Raw genomic sequence first — 17,064 nt, forward strand, 5'->3', positions numbered from 1 at the left:
GCAAAAAAAAAAAAAAAAAAAAAAAAGAAAAAAAAAAGAAAGAAGAAACAACTAAAAAAAAAAAAAGAAAAAATAAAAAAAAAAAAAAGCATAGAAAAAACTCCAGGAGAAAAAAAAAAAAAAAAAAAAAAAAAAAAAAGAAAAAAGAAAGTACGATAACCCGGGGCAATAGCAAGGCCTACCGCTATCTGAGCCAAGGCTGCTCTTCGCAAAAATGCTCTAGTCACTTCCTCAACAGATATTGCTCTCTGGAACAGAGCAGTGAGCAGCTCCATGACCGAGTAACCTTCTGTTATCTCAATCTCTCGCCGGGAAAGAACCGCTCTAGGCAGGCTTTGAGAGTTGAGCGGAAGGCTGTCTGGTAAGCCACGCAACTCGGGCTCGACCTTTGCAAGAGAGGCGTCCCGCGCTGCTCTTGCGCTCTGTGCTTTCAATTGCCACGAGTCCATAGTGATGTATCTAGATGGGCTTCTGGGCTTCCGTGTGGGTGCACACAAAGAATCTGGCAGGCATCTTGCTAGAATATCAGTATACCTTTATACGACGTCATCATTTGACGCCAATTCGGATAGATAAGGGATTGGGGCAGCCATGGCGGGCCGCCTGCACCTAAGATAGGGCTAACTATCTATCAACACTGCCTCACTTGTTATCAGTCGGATTAAGGATCAATTTCCCTTTCATTAACTACCTTTATCCTTGACGCCGAACACGCGACCCCCCCAACCCCCGCGCGGTGCCCCTCACTACTTACCGTACACCCTAACTTGTCCTCAAGAAAGCAATGTCGCCCGCTGCTCAACAGAAAACCAGAAAGAGACTCGGTTCCAAGCATGATAAGACGGGTTGCCTGACATGTTGCTACAGGTACGTCAGCAGGTTTAATCTTGCGGCTGGATGCACTCGTCCGACTCCTAACCGGCGGCCTACTATGTCAGGCGAAAGAAATGCATAGACAATGTCATCCCCACATGCGGAGCCTGCGCAAGGCTGAATCTCAAGTGCGTGCGAGACATCCGCGACGTGGTCCCTGCCACTTGGGCCAGAGATAAGGGTGCCGACTGTGTAGAGTCAGTTGCAGCACCACCACCTGCACAGCCATCTACACTCCGGGAGATTCGACACGAGCCAGACAAGAGGAGACATGCCATGCGCTACTATGTCATCGTGCTAGCCAAGCATCTCAGCGTAGTTGAGCACTTCGACTCCTATCTCTCAGATATGTTGGTGAAGCCCGGAGCCTACCCTAATCTACCATGTACTTCACCCAACACGCTCCTAATATCAGCCCACATTTGCGCTTCTCCCTATGGCGATGGAGCGACAGCCCCTCATGGATGCCCTGCTAGCCTTTGCACCGGGCCGCTTATCGCTGGTTGAGCCCGCCTACCAGCTTGCAGCCCTCAAGGGCCGGTCAATCGCCATTTCCAATCTCGCCGCCTCCATCAATGCGCGTTCAGGGGGAGATGAAGACGGAGATCAATTGGTACGAAACCAACGCGGCAACGTGCCTTGGTCTTCTCGTCTAGGAGATCGGCGTGGGTGACTGCAATGGCTGGTACAGTCACCTCAACGGGGCGAAGCAGATCATCACGTCGGCAAAGACGTACTCGAGTATAGGCCTGACATGGAACATGGATCTTGACAATAGGCGTTCCATTTTGTCACGTATTATACCTATAGGCTGTAGCCCACTGGGCCAATCTCAAAGTACCCTGCTTGAAAGAAGGGCTGTTGCGAATCGAATGGTGTGAGCCGCCCCTTCATGTATGACGACTATACAGTACATGCCGGATATAATTTATCGCCTGAAGAGAAGTGATTGCATTCTGGAAAGAGTTGAAAAGGCACGAGTCTGATCAACATTCTACTCTGACTGAGGTTTGGGGTACGCTTGTCTATGTATCTCTGTCGATCCCGTCGCGCTATCGTGTACCCTTATCCGTTGCTAATCAGAATCTCAGCGCCTTTTCTCATGGGCATACGTATCAAGGCTACCCTGTTGCATGCGCCGCAGCTCTCGAAGTTCAGCGCATACTTCGGGTGGAGAATCTTGTGGCGAAGGTTGCGGAGAGGGGGGCCCAGTTGGGGGCTCTGCTGCACCGTTTCCTTGATGATCACCCCTATGTGGGTGATATCAGAGCGAAGGGCCTATTTTGAGGGTAAGTTGGCTTGTCTTGTCTTGACTGTATCAGATAGTAATATCCTCAGATTGGATTCAACGCGGACAAGAAGAATAAAGAGCCATTCTCTAGATCCATAGGCGTCGCCAACAGCGTCCATCAGGCGGGCCTTGAACATGTTGGGATCAGCTTGTATCCCGGTGTTGGCACCAAGGATGGCATAACAGGTGATCGTGTACTTCTTGCGCCTCCGTAAACAAGTACCGCGGGCCGATATTAAGCTTCTTGTCATCAAGGTGAAAGAGTCGATTAATTTAGCCTTTCGAGGTCTCGAGATTTGATATTACATCTCTTGACAGCCAGATACATATTTTGGAGGGAAACAGATATTGGCGATCGCAGAGCGCTTTTGATTCTTTACTTCCCTCGGCCAGGTTCGATAGCTCGCAAGTAAGAGTAGTTGCTAGCCAGCAGACGCAATGATACTCCATTGCAACGTTCGAGGTTTTGTAGGTGCCAATGGTCAAGAGGACTGGAGTTTATGCCTGAGAGACATGGAGACAAGGATTCCAGAGCGGTGTCCTAGGCGGTGAGGCAGAGCCGCTGTAAGTCCCGCCAGAATGAATGAATGATGTCTCGGTCTCCGCTCAAAGACAACAAACTGATGCCATTCTCCATTCGCCCTCTCTCTTGAACCTCTCGATATCCCAAAGTCACTAACTGCATTACAAGGCGTATCTTTTGAAGCTGTGAAGGCCGCCACTTGCACCTTCCTACCTCACGAGTCGGACGTCCCACCCAGCCCAGACGATTCCCCACACTCCAGTGACTTATCGATTGGCAGTCGCGCTGTTGACTGAGGGCCGTGGGATCATTAGGCATCCTCCCCTCACGTTACCCTTACGTTACCCTTTATTGCGATTTAATCTCTCTCAGTCTGCACCGTCGCTTCATATTCACTTTGAACCCGGACTAGCGGCCGCACATACCTACAACATGAACGTGGATTCTATGGTATCGGACGCCGCTGAGGCTGGTCCATATGTATCACAGGGAGCAGATCCGGAGTCCATGACTGGGGTTGTATCTGCTTCTGCAAAACTGGTTGTGAGGGTAGACGGTATATCTCACGTGAAAAGCATGGAGAGACATTCCGCTAACGTTAACAGAACCTCCTAAGTTCGAGCTGGAATCCTACATCGCGAATTATACCGGTGAGCTACATGGCTTTGTGACTTTTCTAAGCTAGCCGAGCATCCCTAACAGGCGCCCCTTTCTAGGCCGGACTAGATTCAACCGTCTATATCTAATCGGAACCAGCTCGTCGTATCTCGCCGTCGAAGCCCTCAGAGCTGCGGTTGCGGAGGCAAAGTCCGGTAAAGACGTTTCCCGATATCTGCGTGCGGTTCTAGCGCTTGCTGCAGCTGCACCGAATGACCCCGAAGCTACGGTTGATAGGGACTGGGCGGATCGATTACAAAGAGTCGTCAAGTCTGAAACGAACCGATTAGAACATGAGCTCAAGGGATACAAGAATAACTTGATTAAGGAAAGCATTCGGGTATGCTTGAATGATACGCAAACGAAATTTTGATAGCTCTGGTGCTAATGATATTGTGCGGTAGATGGGAAATGAAGACCTCGGACAGCATTACCACCAAGCCGGCGATCTGACGAATGCTTTCAAAGCTTATTCCCGCATGAGGGACTTTTGTACAACGTCTAGCCACATTGCTTCTATGTTGTTCAAGGTCATTACTGTGGCGATTGAGCGTGGAGACTGGCTGAGCGTACAATCTAACGTGTACCGGCTCCGGGGCCAGGCAGCGAAACCGGAAGAACAAGCCAAGCACCAACCCAAAATGTCAGCCGCCTTGGGCCTTTCGCAGCTACATGCCGGATCGTATGTAGAAGCGGCGAACAGCTTCTTAGCGACAGATCCCAGTTTGGGAGACACATACAATGAAGTTATATCCTCCAACGACGTCGCAGTCTACGGTGGTCTCTGTGCCCTAGCCTCAATGGACCGCAACGAACTGCAACGCCGCGTCCTAGACAACAGATCCTTCCGCAACTTCCTCGAGCTCGAGCCTCAAATCCGCCGCGCTATCTCATTCTTCTGCAACTCCAAATTCAGACCGTGCCTCGAAATCCTCGAGGCCTACCGCGCCGACTACCTCCTCGACATCCACCTCCAGCGCCACGTCCAAACCCTCTACACCCGCATCCGCACAAAGTCCATCCAGCAATACCTCATCCCCTTCAACCGTGTCTCGCTCGATTCCATGGCCAAGATCTTCGTCCTAACACCCACACCAACCTCCCAAAGCGATCTCCAACCCACCCAAACAGAAACAGAAACAACCTCCAATCCAGCCTTCCTCAACGAACTAATAACCCTCGTCCAAGACGGCACCCTAGACGCGCGCATTGACCTCGAAAAACACGTCATCGTCTCCAACCAAGGCGACAAACGCGTCGAAGTCCAGGAAGCGACCCTTGACAGTATAGACAACTATATCCGTGAAGCACATCTCCGCCTCCTCCGCTCGAATATCATCCGTGCCGGTCTGGAGGTTCGTCCCGCTGGCGCTGGAGATGAGCGCCGCTCAAAGCTTGATGAGCGCGATGCAGTTGGGAAACGGGGACACGGTGCTATTGGTAATTTTCTGAGGACGACGGGGATGAAGCAGTAAGTTACCTTTGCTAGCTAGCACGATATGGAACTAGGATGGATTTCTTATGATTAGATGATATCCAATATATGCCGCGCGATATTCGAAATACGCATGGATGGAACGCAGCGAAATGGAGATGAATCAGAAATGTAGGGCTCTGTATACTCACATTACGTAGGTAACTCAGTCACTGCTTCGCGCAGGTCTCCGACTAGCATTTACCATACTGAGCTGGATTTGACAGAGCAGTCAGTGGTAAGGTGCATTTACTAAGCCACCGAGTCCATGACAAACGCATATGGTAGTAAGATGATAGGCGTCGCGGCGAGTGAGCTGAGCTGGTTGGATTACGATCATTAGATATTATCGCTTCGTAAAGACTATGTACATCCCGCATACCTAGCACGGCAAAGTCATGACTGACCCAATCTCCAGACGTGAGGCAGTACGTGAGTATATACAAATAGATCGTGAGAGATATCGAATGGCAAAGTCGAAGTCAAACTCAAAACTCAAACTCAGAACCCTTGCACCCACAGAGCCAGCCAGAGCCATAAGCGTTTAAGCAAAAGCAAGAGCAAGAGCCATCCCGGCACCAGCAACAAGCCACTGCGTGGAACCCGCGACCAAAGAGCCAGCCGCATTATCAGGGTCCGTCTCCTCGGCACCTTCGGCGTCCGTGGTCGGCGAGGCAGACGTAGTCTGGGATGGCTGGGCGGTGACAGAGGGAGATTCAGAGACGGTGATTGAGCCGGAGAGGGTAGTTGAGGAGTCATCGTCATCGTCGTCGGAGTTGGTAGGAGTGGCAGAGGACTCAGACTTTGTAGTGCTGGTAGGCTCAGAGTCGAAGTCTGCGTCTGTAGCAGTGGCGGTGATGGTAACGGGGATAAGAGGGAGTTCGACGGAGGTGGAGTCGCTCGTGACGGTGGAGAAGTCAGACTGGGAGTTTGTGACTTCGCACGAGACCCATGTTGTGCCGCTGTTTTCGCAGCTTTGACGGAGGTAGCTGGAGGGGGAAGTTGTTAGTTTGAGTTGGGTTGATTTAGGTGCACAGTGAGATGGGAGGCATACTAGTCATCGAATTGGTATTCGTAAACGAAGGCAGTAGGTCCCGCGGCGACGGTCATGCCGTCAGTGGGAATCCCACATTCGGAGTCGTCGGAGTAATCGGCGCAGTATAGGGCATAGGTTGTCATCGACCCGGACTGAAGAGGTTGTTAGCCAGCGGTAATAATAGACAATAAGGTTTTGATGGAACGTACGCTGCCGATGACCTCGCCGACAATGTCTTGTTCGTCCGCAAAGGGAAGTATGAGGGAGACAACATCATTGGCCGCGGCGAGAGAGACGCTGCCGAGAAGCGCGAGAGATCGGACGTTTTGTGGGCGCATGTTGATCACTTGTGACGATCAGTTGGAGGAATACTCTGCAAAGAATGACGTTTGGTAATTAAAGCGAATGCTCGAACGCAATGCTCGGAAAACGAATGTAAGAGTCAACAGGACTCGTTCGGGATTGAGAAGTGACACCGGGAAACGACTGAAGCAAGGCTCGCAAGGGCTGAGGAACACTAAGAAAAGGGGACTTGGGGAGGGAAATGAGAGAACTATATAAGGGACCAGCGGCTCAACCCGATCCGAAAGGAACAGGTAAGCGCATCGCTCGATTGGCTGCCGTGGGGTTCTGCAGCAGGGACTAGGACGTTCATTGGGCATTGACGCTATTTGCGCGCAGCTGACTGCTAAAATCTAGACTCCGGGGGCGGCGGTGGCGGATACCAAATGAGGCCTCAACGCCGATGAAAAGAGAGGCTCATGTTGACATTGTTCCTCGGCAAATCCTATTATCGCCACCTTCCTGAACTCTTACTCCGGCCAGATGGCTTCGCGATTGAGAACGAGCGATGGTTGTTCTGGGGTTGCATGTTGTTTTGCGACTTCCCCGAGTCCGAGTCCCACAATCGAAGCTTGGGGCCAAACTGTGGGTTCTCATTCGCGAGCTGATGGTCGAGGCGCTACTGACTCGCTTTCAAATGAATGACCAAGCCGCTAACAACGCCGACAATCACCAGCACACTGTTGAACCCAGCCATGATGTAGAAGGGGGCGCTTGAAGACAAAACGTCGAAAAGGAGCCCTCCGAGCTTGGTAAGGAGTAAAATGCCTGCTCCTCCAAACAAGGAATAAACACCGGCAATCGAGCCCTTCAGCCTTGACGGATGTTGCTGCTTCCGAAGAGCAGGGGTTCCCAACAAAGGCCGCTGTTCGTCCGATGCCTGGCCCGTGCTCGTATCGTTGCTGTTGCCTGTTTCTGTCTCTGTCGCCTCGGCCGAATCTGTTAAGCTCAAGATACCGTTGCTCAGCACCGACAAACTACACACGATGGCGCCAATCTGGCTAAACCCAACCAACGCCATCACTACAAATACCCCAGGATTGCCTCTTTCGCCTTTGAACTCGGGGCTGGGCAGAAGTGCGAGCACTAGATAGCCCACAACTCCTGCCAAACCGGCCACGAGAAGAGGTAAATGATACCAACGAGATCTCTCCGATAGATACCCGAAGGCTGGAGCAGTGATTAGCGCGATGAGCTGGGAGACGCCGGTCAAAATTGAGGCGAGCACATAAGCTTTGGGACAAGACCGCTTAATGTCTCCAGGTGTTGTTCCCTCCGTAGGCTGTTCGTCACAGAGGCCTGATGTGCGATAATACTGGTTCACAAACAGAGGGATAAATAGTGATATGCCGACGGAGGAGGCTCGGGCTACAAACCCTCCAAGGTAACCGATGAAGATGTCCCGATTGCGGAACCCTAGTGAGATAGCGGAACCAAACTGGTTCAGGTACGGGAATCGGGTCCTTAACCTTGCGAAATAAGACCATTTGCTGGGATCATTCAATTGGAACTCGGGACGTGAAGCTGTCCAGATTGAGGTCCATGCTTTGCCGTCCTCTCCCGGAAGATTCCTCAATCCAAAGAAGCAGCAAAGACTGACCACAAGAGCAAGAGCGGCTGCCATATAATAACTATACTGGATAGCCTTGGCAGGAGAAAGTCCTAGCTCTTGAAAATGGGCGGGCAATGGGAGGAGCACAACAAGCGATATCAAAGCACCACAGCCCGCGCACATTCCAACGAAACCGGCCAGTCTCGACGAAGGAGCTTCGGCCTTTGGCTCTGATTCTTCTCCCTCAAATCGAGCGCTAGGGCTACCTCCAGTAACCACCGGCAGGACCGCTGTAACCATTGTGGACACAGCCGCACCTCCGACACTGAATAGCAGCCTGCCGAGCAGGAGCTGAGGGTAGACATTTCGGGCTTGGACAAACAGGACTAAAGCAACAGCAATGATGGCGTAGCCAGCGGTGCATACCTAGATGCTCTTATTAGCCCTTTAAATGTCCTCACTCCGCAGATAAAGTGCTCACCTGGCGGACACCAATACAGTCTGATAGTACTCCCCACAAGGGACAGGCTGCCAAGGCTAGCAGCTCATCAGCGAAACCGAGGGTGCCGACAGCGTCACCCTGGCCATCGCGAAGACCTATCAAGTCGGTAACAACGAACGAGATGGATGAATTGATGAACACCAGAAACGCAATTGAGAAGGGACAGACGCCGAGAAGATAGGTGAGAGCCTGGATGCGGCTGGCAGAAAACATAGATCGTTGAGACGCCATCATTGGTTATATTTCGTCCATGGACGGGCACCAATCAAAGTGGACCAATCTGATGACGTTGGCAGTGACGATGTGCCTCAGATACTCATTTAACAGTAATTATTTCGTTGGGGATGTTTATGTAGATGAAGACAGACGCTTGTTGTCAGTGAATCATGTGACACTGAAGGAATCGGCAGATCGGCGATTGAACATGGAAGGTCGCTTAGAACGAAACAAAGTGTAATCGGGCTTGTAGGTAAAATGGCCTTGCTAACCTAGCGGTGGATGAAGATGAGAAGCGAATGCCTTTGTGAGTGTGAAAGAAGTTGTAGTTGATATCAATTCCGAGTCGCGGCCAATGATTCCAGTCCAGTCGCGGAAAAGGCCCCGCTGACGTCTTACTAAGACAGCGTGTATAGCTAGGTGTCCTCCAGAAAGGCACGCCCTCGTTCTTAATAGTCCCGCGATCGTCCTCGGCTTTCCTTCTTTTTTTCTCGAGGATAGATAATGCTCGATTTGAAGTGACCGAAGCTTTCGATATCTTGACACTGTCAATGATTTTCTCTCGCCCGTCTCGCGATCATGAGACTCGCTGCCTATGCTGGGGTATGCGCTCCGAAGCACGCGAGGCTCTGCTCGAGTCTATGCTGACACTTCTTTAGGCCTCGGTAGCTCTGGCGACTGGCGTCTTTTTGAAAGCGCTTCATCAGAGGGCGAACTTCTATTCTGCTTGCGTCTATCTTTCGCAGAGTAGTGCCAATCTCATGGTAGGTCCTACCTCCTTTGCGCGCCTGTTTCAGCCTCGATTCCGAATCTGATTTGGGTGTTTACTAGATCCTCACGAATGTATGCCTTTTGGCTGTCGGCTTCCTGCTCTTTTGGCTCCAACGTCTCCTTTACGGTCCCCTTCGACCCATCGAAACGGAACAGCTTTATGAGAAGGCCTGGTTTGCTGTAACGGAAACATGCTTGGCGATGACAATATTCCGAGGGGAACTAGGCGCCTGGTTCCTCGTCATGTTCGTGTCTCTGCTTGTCGGAAAGGTCTGGGGCTGGATTGGGGAAGGACGTGTGGAGTTTCTTGAACAGCAACCGCCCGCAAACCCCTGGTTATTTCACACTCGCCTGGCAATTTCCTTATTGTTGTCGACTTTGTTCAACATACTGATGCTGAAATATTGCATTGATACCGTGCTTGAACAAGCTCGTCCGGACATGATGGTGATGTTCGGGTTCGAGTTCGCCGTGTTGACAATTCTCTCTTCTTCGACTGCCGCCAGATATTCAATCTCGCTCGTGGAAATATACGTCAATAGCAAACAGATGCAGGCTCGAGTGGAGGAGCGCCGCCAGGATATCCGAGCTGCTCGTGCGCAAGTTGAAGCAGATCAGGCGCAAGCAGAAGATCAGACTACACCCCCGGATTTGCCGAACGAGAACGACATCAACGAGATGGAACTTGACATCCCGGGCTGGGAAGAAAAGGGACGCTGGGTTTTCTATCTGGACCTTCTCACTGACTTCCTCAAGCTTACCGTTTATTTGACGTTCTTTGCTATCTTGTTCACGTTCTACGGCCTGCCTATCCATATTCTCCGAGATGTGGTGGTCACCATACGTTCATTTGGTCGACGAATCATGGATTTTGTTCGATACCGAAATGCTACGCGCGACATGAATGCGAGGTACCCGGATGCCAGCGCTGAAGAAGTCACGAGGGAAGAGGTGTGCATCATTTGCCGGGAGGAGATGACCCCCTGGCAACCAGGCCACAGAGCGGTTAACCGAGTTTCTGAGAGGTTACGCCCCAAGAAGCTCCCCTGTGGTCACATATTACATTTTTCCTGCCTTCGAAGTTGGCTAGAGAGGCAACAAAACTGTCCAACATGTCGACGACCAGTTATTGCACCTCCTCGAACGCAAGGAGCCGCTGGGGTCAATCAAGGGCAACAGAACGGCGGCGCAGGCCAACCGCAGAACATGGCGCCGGGAAACCAACCAGATGACCGCAATGCACCAGCTGATGGCCTTCCCAGAGCTCGAATTTACCAGTTTGGTCCGTTCAGGATTGGGTTCGGGGCTGGAAGAGGAGATCTCTTCAACAATCTGCATCAACAAATCCACCAGAATAACGCACCCTGGCAGCAGCCTGACAATGCTAATCCCGGTGCGAGGCAAATTGGCTTTGGCTTTGGCTTTGGACGGCCACCACTCCAACAACCTGCCCCGGCTCCAGGTCTGGCGGTGCCGACTCCCACCCCGACACCCGCGTCGAATGTGCCCAGTTTGCAAAATCAACTTTTGCAGATGGAGCAGCAGATTGTCAACGAGATTAACAGTCTGCGAATTACCGCAGATCAGCTGAACTTGGTGAGGTTACTGCAAACGGAGCTTCAACGCCTGCGTACCTTGCAGTCTCAACCTATAGATATACCCATTCCGCAAAGTCCTTCCCTCCCTATACCCCCCCATACCATCCCATCCACATCACATACGTCACACGCATCGCCCACATCACCCACCACAACGCGCCATCAATTCGCCTCCGACCCGGGAACACCATCTCTGGGATCTGGTGACCCTCGCCTTCCCGAAGGTCTGACACTTCCTCAAGGCTGGACACTGGTGCCCCTCCACTCCGCCCAACCAGTACTAAGCCGGCCGTCAAACGACGTTGCAAGCCCTGCTTCAGGGGAAACAGTACCTTTCGCGCCAATCTCAAATGGCCCGTCCGGCTCCCAACTACCGGTTGATACCGAGAGTCAAGGACCGAGTGGTAGCAATGATGCCGCGGCCTCAGCCAGGGATCCAGAACTACCGAACTGGCGTTTGCAATCCAGCTCGCTCACCCCTGATACCTACGCTGAACCGTCCTCTCAAGAATGGACGGATATCGGTGCGGAGACCCAGAAGACAGGGCCTTTCGCTATCTCGAGTGACCAACACGCTCACGGTAGCGAGTCTCCGACTGAGTCTCAGACATCGGAGTCTTCGTCCAAGGGCAAGGCGCGAATGGCTACAGCAGAAGACGTAGCAGACGATGAGACATGACTTTGACTTATTAGCTTGCATGACTACCATTGCGCTTCCTTTTCTTCTCGCGTTCTCTCTATCCTTCAAGAGACTTTTGTTAGGACTTGACTGTACATAGACGTCAAAATATACCATGCGCTTAAGGTGACGTTTGAAAACCAAGGCTCGGCTTCGATTGGTTCTCGGTTATACTTAGTCTGTAATTGCTGAAAGGTTGTTGTCAGGCGGGGAGTTGAGGAACAAGAATTTGGCGGCTGCTTTACTTGGGTAGATAGCCCGAGTCTTTCCTTCCAGCCTTCTTTTCTTTCATTCTTGATCGCCCCAATCGATTGGTTGAATCGATATGGATCAGGGGGATCGCCTGGCATAAAATCCAATCACACTGCGGTCGCTTCGTGATGATCGTCCGCAAAGACTCCAGCTTGGGGACCGACTCACATCGTCCACGTCGTCCACGGTCCAGGTTGTCCGGCCCTGGTCAACCCAACTCTGTTTCAAATCCAGACATACTTCTGAAATGTCGCGTGTGAAATCCGCAGTTCAATCGCACAGACTCGGAATCCTCTCGAACTGCTGCGATTTGGACCCTGGCCGGAATCTCCGATCTATTCTTGTTTTGTCGCAGCTGCGGCACTGCCTCCGCCCGCGACCGTTTCACCTGAGACTCGTTGCGTAACCACCACCGGCGATGTGGGCACTGGGGTCTGGACACTTGGTCGCCTGCAGTATTGTCATTATCCATCTATCTATCCCATGCGGATTTCTTTTCCTCCTTGACACTCCCTTGAGACAGGCTACACTGTCGCATGATCCTGTTCATCTCCAGGGCTTGACAGCTGGCCCGGACTCCAACTCTGATGCATGTCAGCTAGGTTTTGAGTTGCATGTAAGTTGGCCCCAGCGCAACTGTCACTGTTAGAACCGCTCGTCAGCGCAAGGTTTCCACGTTGACCTGACACTTCCCTGATGTTTTATCGAGAGACTTAACATTGCATCTTGAATAATGAATCATGATGCTGATTAATTGATGCCCTCTAGTACATCAATTATCCTTAACTGTGCCGCATTCGTTAAGACTCATGGCGATTACGCGCCGCTCCGTCGCTTGCCTCGGCCTCGGCTTCTTTATTTTCTGCCTATGGCTTCTGTATAGTTTATCAAATTCATGGGTACTGGTTTCGCAAAGTGTTGGGCTGGGTGAGCTCGTTCCTACGCCGTCGCCAACACCATCCGGACGCTTCAATAAGACCGAACCACCAAAGGTACCGTACGCGCCTCGCCCGCAATTTGTCGCCGGGACGGCTCGACCAGATGGGCATGAATATACAAAGACATTGGTGATACCGCGAACGAACTACGAGGATACGTCGTGGACGGATTTCGAAATTCCGGGTTGGGAAACCGCCGTATACGTTGTTGACGACCCCTCAGCACCTTTACATCCGCCGAAAAATAAGGGCCACGAGGTGATGGTCTACTTGAGCTACATTATCGAACATTATGACGAATTACCCGAAATCATTGCCTTCATGCACTCTCACCAATTCGGATGGCACAATGACGACCTTCTAGACGGAAACGCGGCCACAATCCTAACGAGGCTGCGACCAGAACGAGTCATCAGGGAAGGTTACATGAATCTGCGCTGCGGCTGGGGCCCTGGCTGTCCTGATTGGCTACACCCTGGTACTCTGGAGGAAGACGAGACGAAGCAGGAGGAAATACTGCTCGCTAGGTCCTGGGGCGAGATCTTCCCGGACGACCCAATCCCAGACGTGCTGGCACAGCCATGCTGCGCTCAATTCGCTGTCTCGCGTGAGCGAGTTCTCTCAATCCCGCGAGCGCGCTTTGTCCTCTACCGAGATTGGGTTCTCCGCACCGAACTGAGCGATTACATCTCCGGTCGCATTTGGGAATACCTCTGGCATGTTGTTTTCACGGGCCAGAATGTAATGTGCCCGAAAGAGCATGTGTGTTTCTGCGACGGTTACGGGATCTGCTTTGGCGGCGAGGACGAGTACAACGCGTATCGAAACATGGACTCAGAGCGTGAGACCTTCGAGGACGAGCTCAAGCGCTGGCGCAGCCGTGCAAGCGTCATCGAAGCTGCTCGACGTCGCGGCACGTTAAACGAGAAGAGTCACCTCACTGTCCCGGAACCGGGACGGGATGTCGTACTCGAAGAGCTGATTGCCAACAAGGTGCAGCAGAAGGAGGAGATGTTCCTCAATGCTACCATCCGTGGACAGGATGCTAGTGCTCGGGCTTGGGAGGCGGGAGCTTGGTGATTTGGCATTTATCGTCTATATATTTTGTATGTTGTTTTTGTCTACTGGGTGGCGCTTGATCTACAGCTGTGATTTTACCTGTTACGACGTACCGGCATTGGATATACGGGCATCTCTCGCAACTCGCTTGTTTTGGCTGGATCCAAATAGATTAGTTGGTTAATGACGGACGTTGAAAGTACTACATTGAATATGCTCCAATTCGTAGGCATGAAGGAGAGACGCCATAGATCACGTGCACGTCAAGGACTGCGGAGCCCTTTTAAGTCTTTGTTGGAGCAAAAGTTTGCACTGTCTGCTGTTCCTCCAAACTACGCAAACAGCCTCATCACGCCATCTGATTAATCCATCCTTCGCGACTCTATACTTCGAAATACACTTGGAAGCGTTGAGCTTCCAGCTTTATTTTGCCCTCCTCGGACGCCGGCGCTGTACCCAGGTTACCTTGTCCTGCCCCTGGAGGAGTCGAATAGCGGGCAAGGACGTCCCGCAGGGGCAAATTGACGCGGAATTTCGCCAGCTTCACTCACGCTTACGGAGCTGCATGCGACAGCTTGCGATTTTGATAGATTCCACCGAATATCTCAAACCGCAGCACGTCCCCGCATTCCTTCAACTCGGATATCACGACCGTCATGTCCTCTACAGCTCCTTCGAAACCGGAACATCCTCCCTCCGCATCACCGACCGATTTCCCCGGTAATCAACAACCAGCTTCCATTACAGACCAGCACTCAAATCTAGCAACGAGTGGATATGCGCCGAGCGAGAACCAGCTTGCCGGGCTGGTAGAAGCTGCTACAGCCGCAGCGGGCCAAGATGTGTCCGAGTGGGCGGCAGCAGCAGCAGTTGCAGCAGCGGCAGGCGCAGCGGGGAATCAACACCACCTTGACGGCTATGCTCCTGATATCCAGTTAGACGACGATGGGTTCGGGGAGGGTGGTTACGGAGGTATGACCGGGGGACGACAGTACCGCGGGCCTGGATCAGTGTCGGGCAATGAACACGGTCAATCCTCGGGGCTGGCTCGATCGGGGACGAAGAAAAGGAAGAGGAACGAGGATGCGCTTGATCCGGCTTTGGCTGCGGCGAGCGCGGGTCTGGGGCAGCATCAGGGCCAATCGCAGCATCAACATCAGACTTCGCATCATGCCAATCACCATGCGGGCCCTTATGGTGGTGAGGGACTGGAAATTCGAAGTACGCCGCCGCAATCGGTTGCGGATGCTCGCGCGGTGGGATTGCATTCTGCTGCGGCGCTGTTTCGCCAGACCTCGACTAATAAGAAATATACCCGGCCTCCTATGTCGAAAATGTTCACTTCGCTCGAGCTGTCGCCGGAGAACTTCTTGCATTTGCAAGCAGCTGCCAAAGCATACATGTTGGATGACAGGCATCCTGACCGTCGCGACTGCGTGGGTCAACGCGGAAAAGGAGACACGGAAATGGTCAAGTTACGTCTCTGGAATTGTGTGCGTCACTTTCTCGAGGTCGAGGGCCACGGTCCGCGATTCTTCGGTGAACATGTGGTTAACGAGGGCATGCCGCCTCGCACATATGTCTGGCCACGAGATTCGCAGAAGATCATCTCGCTCGTTATCCCGTTACTGAGACGTATGGTCACGAATGAGCGCCAACGACAATACGCCGTCGAAACCAGGAAAGGCGGCGCCGAAGCACAGCGGAGGCGGAAGACTGGGGAAAGCATCCAAGAATTCCAGAGCGCTAGTCCTCCCAAGTTCCCAACTGAGGATCACCTTCAAATGCAGGCGCACCATCATCTCACAGATGGATATGGCTCGGTTCAGCACTCTCTACCAGCACCACAACCTCACCCCGAACAAAATGTGCAGGTCACAGATTTGGGTCTTACGAACCTCTTTCTGGATGGATATACGAGTGATTGGAATGCCATCTCCAAATCGTATGACACATACAACCAGAACTACGAACTGGACAACTTATGGTCTCTCTCGGGGCTACAGTTGGGCGATTGGCGGGGTCTCGTGGCGGCAGTTGACAGCCATTACCAGATCATTCACGGAGGGGACTACCACTGTGACCCCGATTGTGAGAATGAAAACGTAGGGCGAATTGTCCATTCAGACTATACGACAGACCTACGATGGCGCATCGGTGGTGGCGGTCCAGGTCCCGCCAGGAACGAATTGTAAGTCCACCATGACCACTCCCCGTACAAAAGAAGCACTAACACCCTCCCTCCCTCCAACAGCGCCAGCAGCATCACCCGCGACGTCTCCCGAGTCATCCGAGATAACATCGCCGCCCGACAGGGCGCCCACGACCACACCCCTGTCCCGCAACACCCCATGCCAGCCCTCAACTTCCCACACGCATATCCACATCCATCTTCCGCCACCAACGCACAACCCACCACCAACAACAACTTCCCCCAGTTCCAGTCCCCATCTCTCCACGTCCGCCTCAACATCCTCCAAAACAACAAACGCATCCTTACCCCCCTCGATATCCCCGCAACCTCAGTCCCCGACCTCTCCAACGCGCGCCAACTCCTCGCCCGCAAATTCGCCGGCCAGATACCCGGCATCCCAATCCCATCCGATCCAGATCCCGACGTCGCGGCCGCTAGTACGTGGGATGCATCTGTAACTTGGCGCTTCCGCGTCTGGTTACCGGAGGGACTTGTCCTTGTTGAGAATGATAGTGATTGGACCCTGGCGCTTTTGGCGGCTGAGAAGGTGGATTGGCTTGATGGGGAACTGAAGGTTCTTGTTGAGGTATGAGGTTGGTTATAAATGGGTGGGGGTTTGTTGATGTATTGTATTTGTATGGTGTTTTTGGTAGCATACTGGGACTCTGTAGCTATTATACCCATTTTCAGTTTTCGAGGATAATTTCGTGTTATTGGAACTCGTTGCTCTTTGTGGAGTAGTCTTTGTCTTCTTTCCTTTCAAAAGCAACTGATATATGGTTGGATACATGTTACGGGCAAGAGCAAGTAAGGGATAGTACAGTGTCATTTGGGTAGATTGGACTAGGTGGTCAAGTGATAATTCTATCATTGCTCCATTGAAAGCCATCTTTTTACCCTTCGCACCCGAGCATGATCTGAGTAAACGGGAAAGTTTGTCGTGAGTTGGAGCTTGTAAAATCTTTCATTGCTTACGAGAATAACAGTCTGACATGCCTGTGGCATGATACGTATCCTACATACGTACAATATTTGATCAGGATATATTTCTTTACTGATCCCAAGGCCAGCAAGTACTCAGAGTCTGCTCCCCCTGCACGCGCTCGC

At 52.1% G+C, this 17,064-nt stretch overlaps 7 protein-coding genes across 7 annotated transcripts; 3 read left to right on the forward strand and 4 right to left on the reverse strand.

The window, feature by feature from the left end:
* Nucleotides 1-659: 659 nt before the first annotated feature.
* BDV17DRAFT_265237 (uncharacterized protein) lies at nucleotides 660-1,236 on the reverse strand (the record flags this gene model as incomplete). Its single annotated transcript, XM_073758154.1, has 1 exon — nucleotides 660-1,236. A coding segment is annotated over exon 1 (217 nt), but the record flags the coding sequence as incomplete, so codon positions are not given.
* Nucleotides 1,237-1,912: 676 nt separating this feature from the next.
* On the reverse strand, nucleotides 1,913-2,627 carry BDV17DRAFT_265239 (uncharacterized protein). The gene is made up of 2 exons (XM_073758155.1): nucleotides 2,212-2,627; nucleotides 1,913-2,162 (listed from the first exon to the last, which is right to left on the reverse strand). Exons 1-2 carry the CDS (start codon nucleotides 2,413-2,415, stop codon nucleotides 2,124-2,126), a joined length of 243 nt encoding a protein of 80 aa, XP_073614668.1. The 5' UTR covers nucleotides 2,416-2,627; the 3' UTR covers nucleotides 1,913-2,123.
* A 167-nt stretch (nucleotides 2,628-2,794) lies between these two features.
* On the forward strand, nucleotides 2,795-5,063 carry BDV17DRAFT_112597 (COP9 signalosome complex subunit 1). Its single transcript, XM_073753876.1, has 4 exons — nucleotides 2,795-3,243; nucleotides 3,293-3,337; nucleotides 3,404-3,684; nucleotides 3,749-5,063. The coding sequence occupies exons 1-4, from the start codon at nucleotides 3,120-3,122 to the stop codon at nucleotides 4,817-4,819; spliced, it is 1,521 nt and encodes a 506-aa protein (XP_073614669.1). The 5' UTR covers nucleotides 2,795-3,119; the 3' UTR covers nucleotides 4,820-5,063.
* A 60-nt stretch (nucleotides 5,064-5,123) lies between these two features.
* On the reverse strand, nucleotides 5,124-6,403 carry BDV17DRAFT_112606 (putative GPI anchored glycoprotein). The gene is made up of 4 exons (XM_073753877.1): nucleotides 6,064-6,403; nucleotides 5,873-6,006; nucleotides 5,490-5,807; nucleotides 5,124-5,427 (listed from the first exon to the last, which is right to left on the reverse strand). Exons 1-4 carry the CDS (start codon nucleotides 6,190-6,192, stop codon nucleotides 5,307-5,309), a joined length of 702 nt encoding a protein of 233 aa, XP_073614670.1. The 5' UTR covers nucleotides 6,193-6,403; the 3' UTR covers nucleotides 5,124-5,306.
* A 406-nt stretch (nucleotides 6,404-6,809) lies between these two features.
* On the reverse strand, nucleotides 6,810-8,585 carry BDV17DRAFT_112540 (putative MFS transporter). The gene is made up of 2 exons (XM_073753875.1): nucleotides 8,230-8,585; nucleotides 6,810-8,174 (listed from the first exon to the last, which is right to left on the reverse strand). The coding sequence occupies exons 1-2, from the start codon at nucleotides 8,482-8,484 to the stop codon at nucleotides 6,816-6,818; spliced, it is 1,614 nt and encodes a 537-aa protein (XP_073614671.1). The 5' UTR covers nucleotides 8,485-8,585; the 3' UTR covers nucleotides 6,810-6,815.
* Nucleotides 8,586-9,045: 460 nt separating this feature from the next.
* hrdA (E3 ubiquitin-protein ligase HRD1) lies at nucleotides 9,046-11,514 on the forward strand (the record flags this gene model as incomplete). The annotated part of the gene is made up of 3 exons (XM_073762305.1): nucleotides 9,046-9,069; nucleotides 9,126-9,230; nucleotides 9,298-11,514. 3 exons carry the CDS (start codon nucleotides 9,046-9,048, stop codon nucleotides 11,512-11,514), a joined length of 2,346 nt encoding a protein of 781 aa, XP_073614672.1.
* Nucleotides 11,515-12,575: 1,061 nt separating this feature from the next.
* BDV17DRAFT_282305 (DUF3431 domain-containing protein) lies at nucleotides 12,576-16,549 on the forward strand (the record flags this gene model as incomplete). The annotated part of the gene is made up of 3 exons (XM_073760173.1): nucleotides 12,576-13,780; nucleotides 14,536-15,954; nucleotides 16,018-16,549. The coding sequence occupies 3 exons, from the start codon at nucleotides 12,576-12,578 to the stop codon at nucleotides 16,547-16,549; spliced, it is 3,156 nt and encodes a 1,051-aa protein (XP_073614673.1).
* Nucleotides 16,550-17,064: the final 515 nt, after the last annotated feature.

Source organism: Aspergillus undulatus (assembly GCF_047715775.1).
Source record: "Aspergillus undulatus strain CBS 261.88 unplaced genomic scaffold BDV17scaffold_30, whole genome shotgun sequence".
In the NCBI taxonomy this organism is placed as follows: Eukaryota; Fungi; Ascomycota; class Eurotiomycetes; order Eurotiales; family Aspergillaceae; genus Aspergillus; species Aspergillus undulatus.

Bases quoted from the DNA above. Each gene is read 5' to 3' on its own strand.
- BDV17DRAFT_265239 (XM_073758155.1), bottom strand. From the start codon at position 2,415: ATGACAAGAAGCTTAATATCGGCCCGCGGTACTTGTTTACGGAGGCGC. The intron at 2,163-2,211 runs CTGAGGATATTA...AAGCCAACTTAC, and splicing joins TTGTCCGCGTTGAATCCAAT to CCTCAAAATAGGCCCTTCGC.
- BDV17DRAFT_112597 (XM_073753876.1), top strand. From the start codon at position 3,120: ATGAACGTGGATTCTATGGTATCGGACGCCGCTGAGGCTGGTCCATAT. The intron at 3,244-3,292 runs GTATATCTCACG...TAACGTTAACAG, and splicing joins ACTGGTTGTGAGGGTAGACG to AACCTCCTAAGTTCGAGCTG. The intron at 3,685-3,748 runs GTATGCTTGAAT...ATTGTGCGGTAG, and splicing joins TGATTAAGGAAAGCATTCGG to ATGGGAAATGAAGACCTCGG.
- BDV17DRAFT_112540 (XM_073753875.1), bottom strand. From the start codon at position 8,484: ATGATGGCGTCTCAACGATCTATGTTTTCTGCCAGCCGCATCCAGGCT. The intron at 8,175-8,229 runs GTGAGCACTTTA...AAGAGCATCTAG, and splicing joins ACTGTATTGGTGTCCGCCAG to GTATGCACCGCTGGCTACGC.
- BDV17DRAFT_112606 (XM_073753877.1), bottom strand. From the start codon at position 6,192: ATGCGCCCACAAAACGTCCGATCTCTCGCGCTTCTCGGCAGCGTCTCT. The intron at 6,007-6,063 runs GTACGTTCCATC...CAACCTCTTCAG, and splicing joins TCGGCGAGGTCATCGGCAGC to TCCGGGTCGATGACAACCTA. The intron at 5,428-5,489 runs GCCGACCACGGA...CTGGCTCTTTGG, and splicing joins TCCCAGACTACGTCTGCCTC to TCGCGGGTTCCACGCAGTGG.